Source organism: Adiantum capillus-veneris, chromosome 24, assembly GCF_014529385.1.
Source record: "Adiantum capillus-veneris isolate H3 chromosome 24, ASM1452938v2, whole genome shotgun sequence".
Lineage (NCBI taxonomy): Eukaryota > Viridiplantae > Streptophyta > Polypodiopsida > Polypodiales > Pteridaceae > Adiantum > Adiantum capillus-veneris.
This window is the reverse complement of record NC_140954.1, coordinates 119779154-119791858: the sequence shown is the minus strand read 5'-3', so window position 1 is coordinate 119791858 and position 12705 is coordinate 119779154. Positions and strand designations below refer to the sequence as shown.

Sequence of the window (12705 nt, the reverse complement as noted above, 5' to 3'; positions counted from 1 at the left end):
TTTTTTTTGAACCCCACCCCCACCACTTTGCAACTTTCGGGCCTCATAGGTCATTATGGCTTTTTGAAGACTTTAATATAACATTTCTTTTCATTTCATTTCATTTATACCATACTTTACCCCCCCCCTCCCCCCCCCCCCTCTCCTTCACTTTTGTTTTCAAGACACACACACACACACACACACACACACACACACACAGAGCTGAGCATATTGAGGGCACCTGGCCACACCGCCTCGCGCTCCACCACTCGTCGCGATCGCCGCCAGTGTGGGTGCACACGTCCATCCAGTGACTCCCAGCCATCGCGCCCGCTGCTAGGGTGGGTGCACACGTACACCTAACTCCCTTGCGGACGGCGATCAAGCATGAGGAAGATGAACGATAAAGCTGACCCCCTAGAGGATGCCATTCAAAAATGCAAAGAGGAGATGACGGAGATCATGACCAAGATGAACCGCAACCTCTGGGGCACAATAAACATACTCGAAGGACGCGTGCTGATCCAAGAGAGCAAGATAAGCACGCTGGAAGACCGAGTGACGACCCAAGAGGAAGAGATCGCATCACTCAAGAAAGAGCTCGCCGAAGCACGATCAAGAAACACACTGGAAGAGGGCGAATTGCAACCCTCAGTAATCGAAGAAATCAACACGATAAAGGAGCAAGTACGGGCCATCAAAGAAGGAGAAGAGCAGCATAAAGAAATGACGACTTCTTGGGTGGATGTTCTTACCAAAACTCAACAGAAGGCGGACGAAGCCGAGAAATGGATCAAGGTGGCCAAGAAAGGAAAAGGCAAGGAGATAACGCCCACGCCCACACCCAACAACATCATTAATCAGACACTAGAGGAGGAGCAGAGGAGAAGGGTGCGCGCTTTACATGTGAGAATTTGCGGTCTTAAAGACAAAGGCAATGTGGACGAAGAAGTAAAAGAACTCATAGCCCTAATGGGGATTCATGAGCCGACGCACACAAGGGCATGGAGAGTGGGCAACATAAAGAAAAATGGAAGCAATGGAGAAACCTCAAAAGAAAGAGCACTCATCCTCTGCTTTCCCTCCATGGAAGCAAAGAAGTCATTCTTGAAGAAAAGACCAACTCTTAAAGAGACTGGCATCTTTCTCGGGGATGATCTCACCCTCTCGCAGATCGTTCATATGCAGGAAGTAATGCCGGAGATTAGAGCGGCAAGGGAAAAAGGCAAGATCGCTTTTTACCAAAACGGAAAAGTGGTAATACTAGAACGACGCTCCACATAACGGTGCGAGACTTATGGGACCACACTCAAAGTAGCTGCCTGGAACTGCAATGGATCTATGCGTCTTGATGTGGGTGCCTTTGAGGATAGCTTTACTGGAAGAGACATCATCTTTTACTCTGATACACACCAGGCCCCAGGGCAATCCATGCCTCACATCAGTGGATACAGGTGGGAGACAGCCTACAGACAGGAGACACGCTCAGAGCACAGAGGGCGGGGCTCGGGGAGAGTGGCAGTGTTATTTAGAGAGGATCTGCAGCCACCGATACATATAGCCCGCAGGGACGAGCAGGCTAGGTACATGTGGGTGAGACTGAAAGCAAAGACAGGCAGATACCTCTATCTAGCTATTTGCTACTTTCCCCCGAGTACATCAGTTTATGCATCACCCAGAGGACAGTCCCCTTTCTCTATTTTGGATGATGACATATGGGAGTTCTCTAGGGACGGTGACATTATCATCCTAGGGGACTTCAATGCTAGGACTGCCCCCCACCAGGCAGTATTTTATGATACTTCAGAGGAGATGCTAAGAGAGCTAGATGTTGTAGAGACGGGCCTTTCCAAACTATCACACGATGTGGAATGTACTGAGTATGGGCGACACTTGATAGACATGGGTACTGCACATGGATTGGCCATCTTGAACGGCCTACAGAGATTTCCTGCTTCGAGAGGTTTTACATGCTTCCCACACAAACATGGAGCCAGCACAGTAGACTATGTCATGGCACAGCCGAATCTCATCTCTAGTATCCAGGATCTCACAGTTGAGCCCAGACCAATCGGGGTGGCAGTGGATCATGCTCTGGTGTCGATGACCATCTCCTTCGAGTTCAGTGTAACACACAGGCCACGAGTAGCAGCCCCTACTCGCTACACATTCACACGGAAACGGATTCTGTATACATGGACGGAATATACAGACGCCTATGCACTGAGGACTCGGGGCTCTGGAAGAGCTAACTACTATACTGACACAGACATTACATGAGGCAGCAGCAGCAGAAGCATACCCACACACCCAGCCTGAGCAGAGCCGCCGATCAGGGAGCATGCCTCAGAACAACTGGTACGATGAGGAGTGCCGCCAGACTAGAGCCAGACTTTAGAGGGAGGTGGTGTTAGGGGACGTCACTCACAGACAATCACAGATTGACTTCCGACGCGCCTGGTGCGGCGGAAGAAGAGGGCTTTTTTGGCTCGACTCGAGCAGGATCTATATAAGCTATTCTTGAGTCAGGACTCGCGTGAAGCGTGGCGGCTCTTTCATGAGCAATCACCCCCCCCGGCTATTTCCTCCATAGAGACCTGGGGGCAGTATGCATCATCTTTGTACACAGTACCCGGACAGCCGGCCCTCCCCAACCCCCCCCGATCCATGCCCACACGCATGTGTCTTTTTCACCGCTGAGATGGTGAAGAAAGCTATTGACAGGATGAAGACTGGGAGAGCATATGATCATGATGGCCTAGTCGCTGAGCATTTCATGCATGCCAAAGACCTACTAGTAGAGCTTCTAGCAGTTATGTTTAACCGGGCCATGTGTGAGGGCCTACCAGACTCTTGGAGCCTATCTACGATCGTACCTATCTTCAAATTAGGAGACCCCATGGAGCTTGGGAATTACCGCACTATTATGATTGGGCACACACTGGCACGGTTGTATGCATCCATTCTAGAGCAACAGCTGAGTAGATGGGAAGAGAGGGAAGGGATACGTGCAACTGGGCAGGCAGGATTCAGGAGAGGCTTCTCTACTCTTGACCATATCCTAACACTCAGGGCCATCATCGAAGAAGGCAGATCTCATGGGAGATGGATCTATTGTAGCTTTGTGGACTTCCGCAAAGCTTTCGACACGGTACTCAGAGCTAGACTGATGCGCAGACTACAGGAAATGGGAGTACCCACAGAACTCATTTGGGGGATCATGGCATTGTACAGATCAGTAGTAGGGCATGTACGCACCCCGGAGGGACTTTCTACACCGGTTTACTCCACTATTGGGGTGAAGCAGGGCTGCCTGCTCTCTCCTACTCTTTTCGGTATGTATGTGGATGAGGTTTCTGACTACATTGACAACGATGGGGATAAAGGTGCTCAGTTGGCAGGGACATGGATTCCACTTTTGTTATATGCTGATGACATAGTGTTGATCTCCGAATCCCCAGAAGGAATGCAACGTCAATTGGATGCTTTGCATACGTTTGCCCACAAAAGTGGTTTGTCTGTCAACCTGGGTAAAACCAAGGTTATGGTGTTTAATACCACCCCACAGTGGATCAGGAGGTCGGCACCTACATTCACATACGGCCAGGAGACTGTGGAGTACATAGACGCTTACACTTACCTTGGAGTGGTTTTTAGCGGACCTGCATTCTCACTCAGAAGAGGAGCAGAGACCAGACTTACTAGAGCCCACACAACATTGGGTAGATTGGACAGGATGTGTTCGCAGGTTCAATTTCATGAGCCCCAGACGAGGCTCTGGCTCTTTGACACCTTGGTGGCTTCAGCATTGCTCTATGGAACCGAGATATGGGGACCTTCACTGGATCACCACGGGAGGCCGGGTTGCTCAGACGGATGAGGGAACATGGAGAAACCTCTCGTCTCTATGATCTCGCGGCTCATTAGAGCCAAGGCATCAGTACCACGGGCCATTATCCGAGCAGAGCTAGCGGCCCCCCCACTTGTGGTGGAGGCGCTCACCAGATCAGTCTCCTTCATAAACCGCACATGGGCACTTCCTAGAGACAGATATGCTCGCATAGCACTTGAATCCTCTCAACAGCTAGCCATACAAGGAGATACAACATGCTGGTATGGGGAGATGACATCATGGTTTCAGGCACATGGGTTCAGCATAGACAGACTGCCACCATTCCAGTACTCATTGGATGCACCATCTCTCACTCTTACACAATCAGAGATCACCAAGCTCATCCGCCAAGACCTGACCCAGCTAGACACCAGGAGGACATGGATACAACCAGCACAGGAATTGGGCACGAAGATGGCTTTCTACAGAGACCACCTCCTCCAACTTACGGAAGATGGTTTTGTGGCGAGACCCAGATACATGGATACCCACTTGTCTCATGGGATACGATGTGCTATTGGCTAGTTACGCACATCTTCTCACCAGTTGCGGATTGAGATTGGGAGATACAGCGGAGTACCAGCAGAGGACAGGACATGCCCCTTGTGTAACATGGAACCTGAGACAGAGCTACACTTTACATGCCGCTGCCCCGTCTACTACGAGATACGAGGCCGCTTCCATTGCTTGTTCAGAGAGGGTTTTGGGCCACTCTCAAGAGTCGTGGGATACGAAGATCAGAGATGCCTGGGTTTGTTCTTGCTCGAGCTGCGCAGACACAGAGATAGCCTGATGAATGGCGAGGCTAGCCAGCCTCAAAGACGGATCACAGACTTCTTCAGAGCAGACACGGGACATCCGCAAGAGCCACTCCCACAACAGAGCTCCCCCCCGTCTCACACCAGAGGCACACTGATTGACCGAGCAATTGAACTGGGAAAATCTAGGCACCCGCCGACTGCGAAGAACTACAAAGCATCGACGAAGGCCACGATAGAAAATTCGGAGCTCGCTGGCCAGGCATACACGACGCCCGGTCAGACTACTAACCATGGAGGAAATTGATGAGATTCACCAACGACCGATGCTAGATCCCTTGTGATTCAGATATCCCAACAAGCCGCCCATTATTCTGCTTAGTTGTTTTGCCTGGCTCACATCGACCAACTTAGGACCCCATAGTATATATCTTTGTTTTGTACTATTGTTAGGTTATTTTGTTACTCTGACTTTGTATCAGATCCACCACTTTGTAACTTTCGGGTCTCATAGGTCATTGTGGCCTTTTGAAGACGTTAATATAACATTTCATTTCATTTCATTTCTCTCTCTCTCTCTCTCTGTGTCACGCGCGCACACCTAGCGATACCTGCAAGTTGGCGTCGGCTGGGTGTATTGGCGGCGGCATCGCATTTTCGCCAAAACTGCAGGCTGCGCGCGGCCCAGGTCGGCTTGTGTGTTTTGTCATGGCGGTCGCACGCCATTTGAGCTGACCTTTTAGTCTGCGGCTGCGCTTTTGCGTCCTGTTTTCTGCACGTACATGTGTGTATAATAATACTCGTGCGCTTCTTGCTCGTCGCCGACTTTTGTGCTCGCATCTCTTAGCTGTGTCTCTTTGTTGGTTGGTAGGAGCTTCTTGCTAACCATGTGCTATGACAGCTTGTAAATCAAGAAGAAACAAGAGGCGTTCCTGCGCAATTTTACCCTCCCTCCCTCCTAAATGACTACACCTCCTGCTCTACGACACGCTGAGATCACCTTGCGATCGCGGGTCTCAAATATCTTCAACCGGCCCATGTTAGTGTCAGCAGTATCCGGATTGTTACGGCGGCAAAGTGGTCAGCGCCGACAGTACACTCTCCATCACACAAACCTGCATTCCACGCCGCCATGTGAAACATGATGCGGGCTGCCCCTCAGATGCACTTATTGATGTTGAAGAAGACGGTGATGATGGGTGCAGGGGAGGAATCAGGATTTGCATTTCTTTATGCAGGCCAGCCTTGTTAAAGCCTAGGGAGGTTTGCTCCATTGATACTCCTGAAAAGGCTCCTTTGTGCGATATTGACAGATGCGGCACAGATGGTAAGAGCTCAGGAGCGGACGAGGCCAGTCATCCCTGGCTCTCTTAAGCAGCATTGTATTTTGCCCACCGCATGCTCCAATTCAAGTAGCACTCACAATTTATGTGAAAGAAACAGAGCACATGTTGTCATCTCTGAAAATGCCACCCAAAATGTTAACAGTACAATGAATGGCCTTCTCATCAACTCAAAATCCGGTCAGTATTCTTCAAAAATAGCAAAGTTTTCAGAAGATTGTAACTTTCAATTGAACAGCTCTCCTCAGCAACCTTCACATGAAGACCCTGCGAAACTACCCTCTACAGAACAGGTGCTAGAAAACAGGAAGTCAGCTGATCATCTTCTCTGGTGCTGGCCTAGTGAAAGAGAGCATGTTGTTTGGTCTCAATGCAAGGCACAGACTATTTCCATCTTTGTCAGCTTCATTTTTCTGCTTGTTCTCATCCTAAAGGGCTACTGGATGACTGGGAGGAGTACACTTATGTTCATTCTTCCATAGCATTTGTGTGATGTTGCTATTGGGTGCCCTTTTGCTCGATTTTGTGCAGAACCGAGGATTGTGCTTCTACTTTTCGCCTCCTTTGTTCATGTCAGCATTTTTGTCTTGGCTTGTCCCAGGCTTTTTTCTTGAATCTAATCAAAATGCTGACGATGGGTTTTGGGTTTGCTTGTTTCAATCAGCTTGCCATGGTTGTTGAGTGCAGCTCCAATAATGGCATGGCAGGCTACCCTGCTTCTGTCCATTGTCGTGCCCTTTTTGTTCCTTGCGACCGTCTCTGCTCAATCAGCATCGATTAAGATTGCCATTGATTTGCGGACCATCTTTCCCATTGTTATGCTCATTGCTGCTACAAATATGCTTCTTTGGCATCTGAGATCTACCCAGTCAGCAAGGGTTTTACACCTCATTGACACCTGGGCATTTGCTTTCCTACACAGAAAACAGCATGTAGAGAAAGGGTGTGCTGCACTCGAGGAAAGAGAAAGGGATAATGCTGACAGGATTAGCAAAATGAGGCACTTTATCAGCTATGTTTTCCATGAAATACGAGGTAATTGCAGTCTTTCTCCTCTTCAGAGAGCTTTTTGGGAAAAAATTGTGTTCATTTTTGGGAAGGGTAGAGCGATGAGTATGCACCTTGTGCTGGATGTGTGCAGTATCCTTAAATGCGGTTATGCTGGGAATTGGCCATTTATTGGCTTCGGACATTACAGACGAGCAGCATGAGATTTTGAACATGATGGACTTATCTTCAGCCTCTATGATTCGCATCCTTAACGATGTTCTTGACATGGGTAATTACCTGCACTTGATTCCCCTTTAGTGATTCTCTTTGGAAGATAATTCTCATTTGATTGCTGTGCTTCATCTGTTGCAGGAAAAATTGAAGCTGGAAAGTTGCATCTAGAGAAGCAGCCATTTAATATGGGCGAGATGGTCAGCTCTTTGGTATGGGCTTTTAAGGATACAATGGCCTCGAAGGGTGTTCAGTTCTCTTTGTGCATAGACCCTTCCACAAAGCAGCTGCTATCAAGCTATGATCTTCTTGGAGACCAGCATCGTGTGCGTCAGGTGCATACTCAATTATCTATTCATTGGGCAGGCCAGTTTTCAGTAGGAAACCTTTATCGTTCTTGGTAATTTGTGTAAGGAGATCCATGTTTGATCCTGCATTTGACATATTGTTGAAGGTTCTTGCAAACTATCTTTCAAATGCCACAAAGTTTACTCCTCGTGGTGGCAGAGTAACACTGAGAATTGTGTGCACAAACACTTCAAGTATTGATTCTGCATCCAGTGATGGGACATTTTTGGAGGAGAAGGAGACATTTATACGGCAACTTGGGCTTTCGAAAAGTGGCAAGTGCTTGTCAGTAAAAACCACAGATAAAGTTGCAAGCATCACAGTATTTGTTGAGGATACGGGTATAGGGATCAGAAAAGAAGATCAGGCGATTCTTTTTGAGCCCTACATTCAGATTAGTGCGAGCTCATCGCAAGGAGGTGGTGGGACAGGCCTGGGTCTAAGCTTTGCAAAGAGGTAGTTGTCTACTGGTTAATGCAGTAATATGTTTGTTTAGATTAATTAAGTCATTGAGGATTGAAGGAGTTACTACTACCACGTTCTATCGTTTGATCACAATGCCCATTGTTCACTCTGTATCAAAAGTCTGAAGCGTTTACACCTTTCTTTCACACTTTCTCAAGTGACATACATATGCCGTCCATAAGGCTCTCCATAAATTCAAGGAGTGGTAATTTTCATGTCCTGTGTTTGCAAAGGGTTGTTTGGAGCACACAAAAATACATTTAGATGCAAAGCTTCTTACAAGAATGTTTTGTGGAACCCGTAGGACCAAGGGCCCTTTTAGGAGCTGCACAAAAGGCATTGAGCTCCTGTAAAATCATGATCTTGCAAAAACCATCTATCCATGGCCAAAACATAAGCTTTATCTCTTAATATTTTATTCTATTGACTAGGGCTTTAAAGAGCTTCTTAAAATTTTCTTGAGAGCTTATGAGTCTTCACATGATATTCTCAGCTGCTGTATGCATAATCAGACCCTTTTAAGCTCCTGGTATGCCCAAGTTTCAAGCAAAGCTTGTCAGGCTGGATTTCAAAAATTATCTGAATTCAACATTTGCTTATTATGTGCAATTTTGTCTGTGCCCAGGATTGTGGAACTTGCAGGAGGAAAAATAGGTGTATTCTCTGAAGTAGGGAAAGGAAGCATTTTTGAGTTCACAATGCCTTTCCAACTCGTGGAATATTTGAAGGACAATGATGGTGAACAGATCCAAAAGTCTTTAGCAGACACGAAGAATAAGTATCCAGTCTTTAGGTGCCCACCAGCTGACTCTTTGGGGCACAAACTGAGAGTTTTAGTTGTTGAAGACAATGTTCTCAATCGAAAGATCATAAAAAAGCTTCTAGAAAGTTTCAATCTCGACAGTGATGACGCGGAAAATGGCAAACAAGCAGTTGAACTTGTATCTGGGGGCAGGTCGTATGACATGATTCTTGTGGACAAGGAAATGCCAGTGATGGATGGACATGAGGTAAGAGAATGGTGATTGAACGGAAGCATATCAGTGGTGTTGGATGGACACGAGGTTAGAGAATCGCACCATGTGTATGTGCTTGTATCCGATAATTTAGGCTGTAGGTGAGGAATAGAGATAACGTAGCTTTGGCTCCTTTCTCTGCTGATAGAATGGTAGATCAAATGTCACATTCTCCTGATATGATCTGAGTGGATGTATCATTTTCTTTGTAATTTTCTGGCGAAATGCACACGGTAGTGTCCATCATGACATGTTCAGTAGAAGATAGGATCATGAATTCCTTGTTTAGTCTTTTTTACAGTAAGTCATTTTTTTGCTCTTTGCTTTGTACCGTCTTTAAAAGAAAAAAAAAAAAAGTCGAACTGCTTAGAACTGTTCTGTTATGGGTGTTTAGTCCCATCTCAGAAGTAGTTGCAATTGATTTGGTAATATAGGCTATTCATTGGGGTGTATTATTCATTGGTGTGTATGTTGGTACCTAGCTTTGCATCCCATGATTGGGGAATGATGACATTTGTGGAGATGTTGTAATATGAAGTCAAAACCATGCATGATTTTTCGCTTTTATTTTAGCATGATGACTCTTGCGAGTTGATGATAGCTTGCACTTTTCTTTATAGGTATATTGTTGTTTTCAAGGATTCATGTAGCTACACATGCATGAATTTGGAAAGACGCATGTCTTTTAGACTCTCATGGTGGTACACGTGCTATGTAGGCCACAAGGCAGCTGAGAGCTATGGGAGTGAAGTCTCCCATTATTGGATTGACAGGAAATGCTCTCAACAGTGATAGGAATGAATTCATATCAGCCGGTGTTGATGATTTTTTCACAAAACCCATCTCTCGACATCAACTTGTGAAGCTACTAGAGGCTTATGGTTTAATTCCAAAGATGGAGAAATTGCCTGTGCCAACCTCTATACTTCCTAATTCTGAGTAGTCAATGTAGAAGATGTGAGTCAGATATTAAGGAGAATGCCGCTTCGGATGGATATAAGGCTCGACTGTATTGGTGAGGGATAGTCGTGCAGGTTGGCACAAAATGCGACAAAAGATTGTAAGCACTAATGTTCATCTTTTTTTACTTCTTCACCCTCCATGGTCCTAAAGATTGTTTTCTCTTAACAGGACATGTGTAAGGAATGAGTGGATGTCTGTGGCACATGGGAGGGAGAAGCTGTGATATATGTACTTGTATAAATACTTGCCTATTATTGCTGTGAGCTTCCATGAGCAAAATAGTCCTCAAGAGGTGGTTTCCCTTCAATTATTTACACCCATGCTGCTTGCAATTTCCCCTCTTCAAAAGATGTAAATTGAAAGGCAGATGTAAGAATTTATAGAAAGAAAGCCTGAATAAGAAGGATAGCGACAGGCAAATGAGTTGTGTATGAGCCAGTATTTTTCCTGTAAAGCACCATAAGGCATGGTGGAAACACTGTGCATTGATGATCAGCTCCTTGTTGTAACCCTATATTAAATGGGAAGGATCATGTTACTGTTCTTTGCAAGAGCTCTTATACCATGAACAAGAAATGAATAAGTATGGGAGCCAAGCTAGTTTCTCTCTTCATGAATAGTCTCTCTTTGTAAATGGGTTGATTTGATGCAGGTTCCTCTGGTTTCTGGTGAATTCTTAGGATTGGTAGCTTGGTTGTCCCATTTCCTCTTGGGTAACAGGTCCTGAGTTCCCAGACTCGTTGGATAGACCTTTGAGGTCTCTTGCGATTCGGTATACGATAAAAGTTCTATTCTTCTTCATCTCTGCTTCTTGGTCTTCTTTTGAGTTAACTTGTCCGGTTCAACAGGTTTCTATGGACTCAAGAAGGATTGTCTTTGATGTGTCATAGCTGCAGCTTTTTTTTTTTTCTGAAAAAAGATCCTTTCAGTAATTGACAAACCTGCCCAATGGGCTACAAACTGCCCTTGAATAATGGTGAAGAAAGGTCCAGGCCGCCACAATCTCAGAAAAGCCTCCCGGCGCTCCCGCATGCGGGCAGAGCTACCTTGGAGACGCTCGAACTGGCCCCCGAGTGTGTGGACCAGCTCTAGCCAAAAGTCACGAACAGTCTCCGTCGGTGGGACAAGGCGAGCCTCGAAGATGCGGGCTCTCCAAATGTACCTGAGTGTCAGGCCGCAAATAAGCTCCCAGCACCTCTCTATATCATTGCTCCCCATCTGAGGGATGATCTATGTGGCTGGCTGAAGCGTAGGCGTGCCATCCTGTATCACAATCATCTTGCTGACTAAAGCCATCTCGAATGGGAAGTATTGGGCCCGTAAGGGTGGACCAGTCAGCAGCACCCCAAGTGTACTGTCGGGCTGTAGAGAGCACAGGCATTAATTGCAGGATCCGAAGCCCCACCTGCTGTGCCATGGGACAATCCCACAAACAATGTCGCTGGGTCTCAAGCGGATGGCCACAAGATGCGCATGGGTCACTACAGCAGGGAAAGCCTCTGTCCGAGCTGTCAGTATGTGACGACTCAGCAGAGCTGTGTACAAAAAGAAGGGAGTCCCTGGGTGGTCTGCTGAGGCAAAGGGGTCCTGCGAAAACCACTCCCCTGGATCCCATTACACACGAGCCAAAGGACGGCTCTCCCAAGCCCAAAGGCGCCAGTGGCCAGTCTCAAGATCAGTAGGGCCAGGATCAATGACACGTTTCCTCTCACAGAAGCCCACTACTCGGATCCTTTGAAAGCAGCACTCAGCTACCTCTGGTGCCTCGATAGAGATGCTGTGGAGTCTACCCTCTTCTTGTATCTCGAAGAAACTACAAGACCCTGTGGCTGTACAGGCTCTGACTGAGATGAGGACCTCCAGGCACGTGAAGGCCCCCATCCAGGGCTATGGATAAATTTCGGCTAGCTTGCATGCGTGTAGGTGAAGCTGACCTGTGTAGGTGAAGCTGACCTGCACAGCCGGTAACGGCGCTTTTTGGGGGGGCACCACAAGCTTTTAAAATATGAGGTGCAGGCGTCATTGACATCGCAAGCGCACGCACCTAGCGTAGCGGTGAGGGCCTCTCATCTTGGGCTAGAGTTCCTGTGTTCGACCTGGCCGTGTGTAGTCCGTGTTGACCTTTTGGTCAAACCTTGCTAGCCGGTTGTTTTCAACCGGCAACCGGCTTCACTTGCTTTGCCATGAGGGCTAGCAGGCCGAAATTTAACGAAAACCCCCATCTAGCGGGTTGCTACTGACTCCTGGGGGGTTTGCCACTTTGCTGGGATAGCCTCTATAATGTCCTAGTACATGCTCTGCGCTCCCCTCATGCTACGCAGCTGAATGTCCTGCATCTCCTCGGGAAGAACTGAGAACTGAGAACTGCAATCAGTCACCAAAAGTACGGGCTGGACCCCTCAGGAGACGTGAGGCCTACTATCAATCAAATGACCTCGCTGTGTACTGACCAAGGGGTTTCGAACAAGTGGTTGCCTCAACCGCTCTTCAATGCATGTGGGCTGATGTTTCTCAAGGCCCGCAGCTGCTCCCAGTCTCGAAGCAAGCTCAACACAAACCGATTTTCCTACCTCTTGCTCAGGCCTACTATGCGCAACTCTGTAAAGATCCAGAGAGTGGAAGGCCTTTAGGGGCCGCTTGGCTGAGGGATCCAGGCCTGAATCGTGTGAGGCAATGTCACATGCACATCTAACCCTATGTGTATGTGGACAAGCTGT

General features: G+C 47.3%; 1 protein-coding gene across 3 annotated transcripts; it reads left to right on the top strand.

The window, feature by feature from the left end:
- Window positions 1–5185: 5185 nt before the first annotated feature.
- LOC147427032 (two-component system protein A-like) lies at window positions 5186–10532 on the top strand. 3 transcript variants are annotated; one of them, XM_086498439.1, is made up of 9 exons: window positions 5197–6268; window positions 6507–6547; window positions 6640–7010; window positions 7117–7254; window positions 7338–7531; window positions 7651–8000; window positions 8635–9019; window positions 9744–10085; window positions 10157–10532. In XM_086498439.1, the coding sequence occupies exons 1-8, from the start codon at window positions 5957–5959 to the stop codon at window positions 9966–9968; spliced, it is 2016 nt and encodes a 671-aa protein (XP_086354565.1). In that variant the 5' UTR covers window positions 5197–5956; the 3' UTR covers window positions 9969–10085; window positions 10157–10532. The 3 variants fall into 3 exon arrangements, with proteins under 3 accessions (XP_086354564.1, XP_086354565.1, XP_086354563.1); XM_086498438.1 differs by lacking the exon at window positions 6507–6547 and having other exon boundaries at window positions 5186–5320; XM_086498437.1 differs by lacking the exon at window positions 6507–6547 and having other exon boundaries at window positions 6196–6352.
- The last annotated feature ends 2173 nt before the right edge of the window (window positions 10533–12705 follow it).

What these genes read in the sequence shown, in the direction of transcription:
- LOC147427032 (XM_086498439.1), top strand. Translation starts at nt 5,957, where the DNA reads ATGGTAAGAGCTCAGGAGCGGACGAGGCCAGTCATCCCTGGCTCTCTT. An exon ending in AACTACCCTCTACAGAACAG is followed by an intron (nt 6,269 to 6,506) that starts GTGCTAGAAAAC and finishes GATTTTGTGCAG; the next exon opens with AACCGAGGATTGTGCTTCTA. An exon ending in ACCAGCATCGTGTGCGTCAG is followed by an intron (nt 7,532 to 7,650) that starts GTGCATACTCAA and finishes ATATTGTTGAAG; the next exon opens with GTTCTTGCAAACTATCTTTC.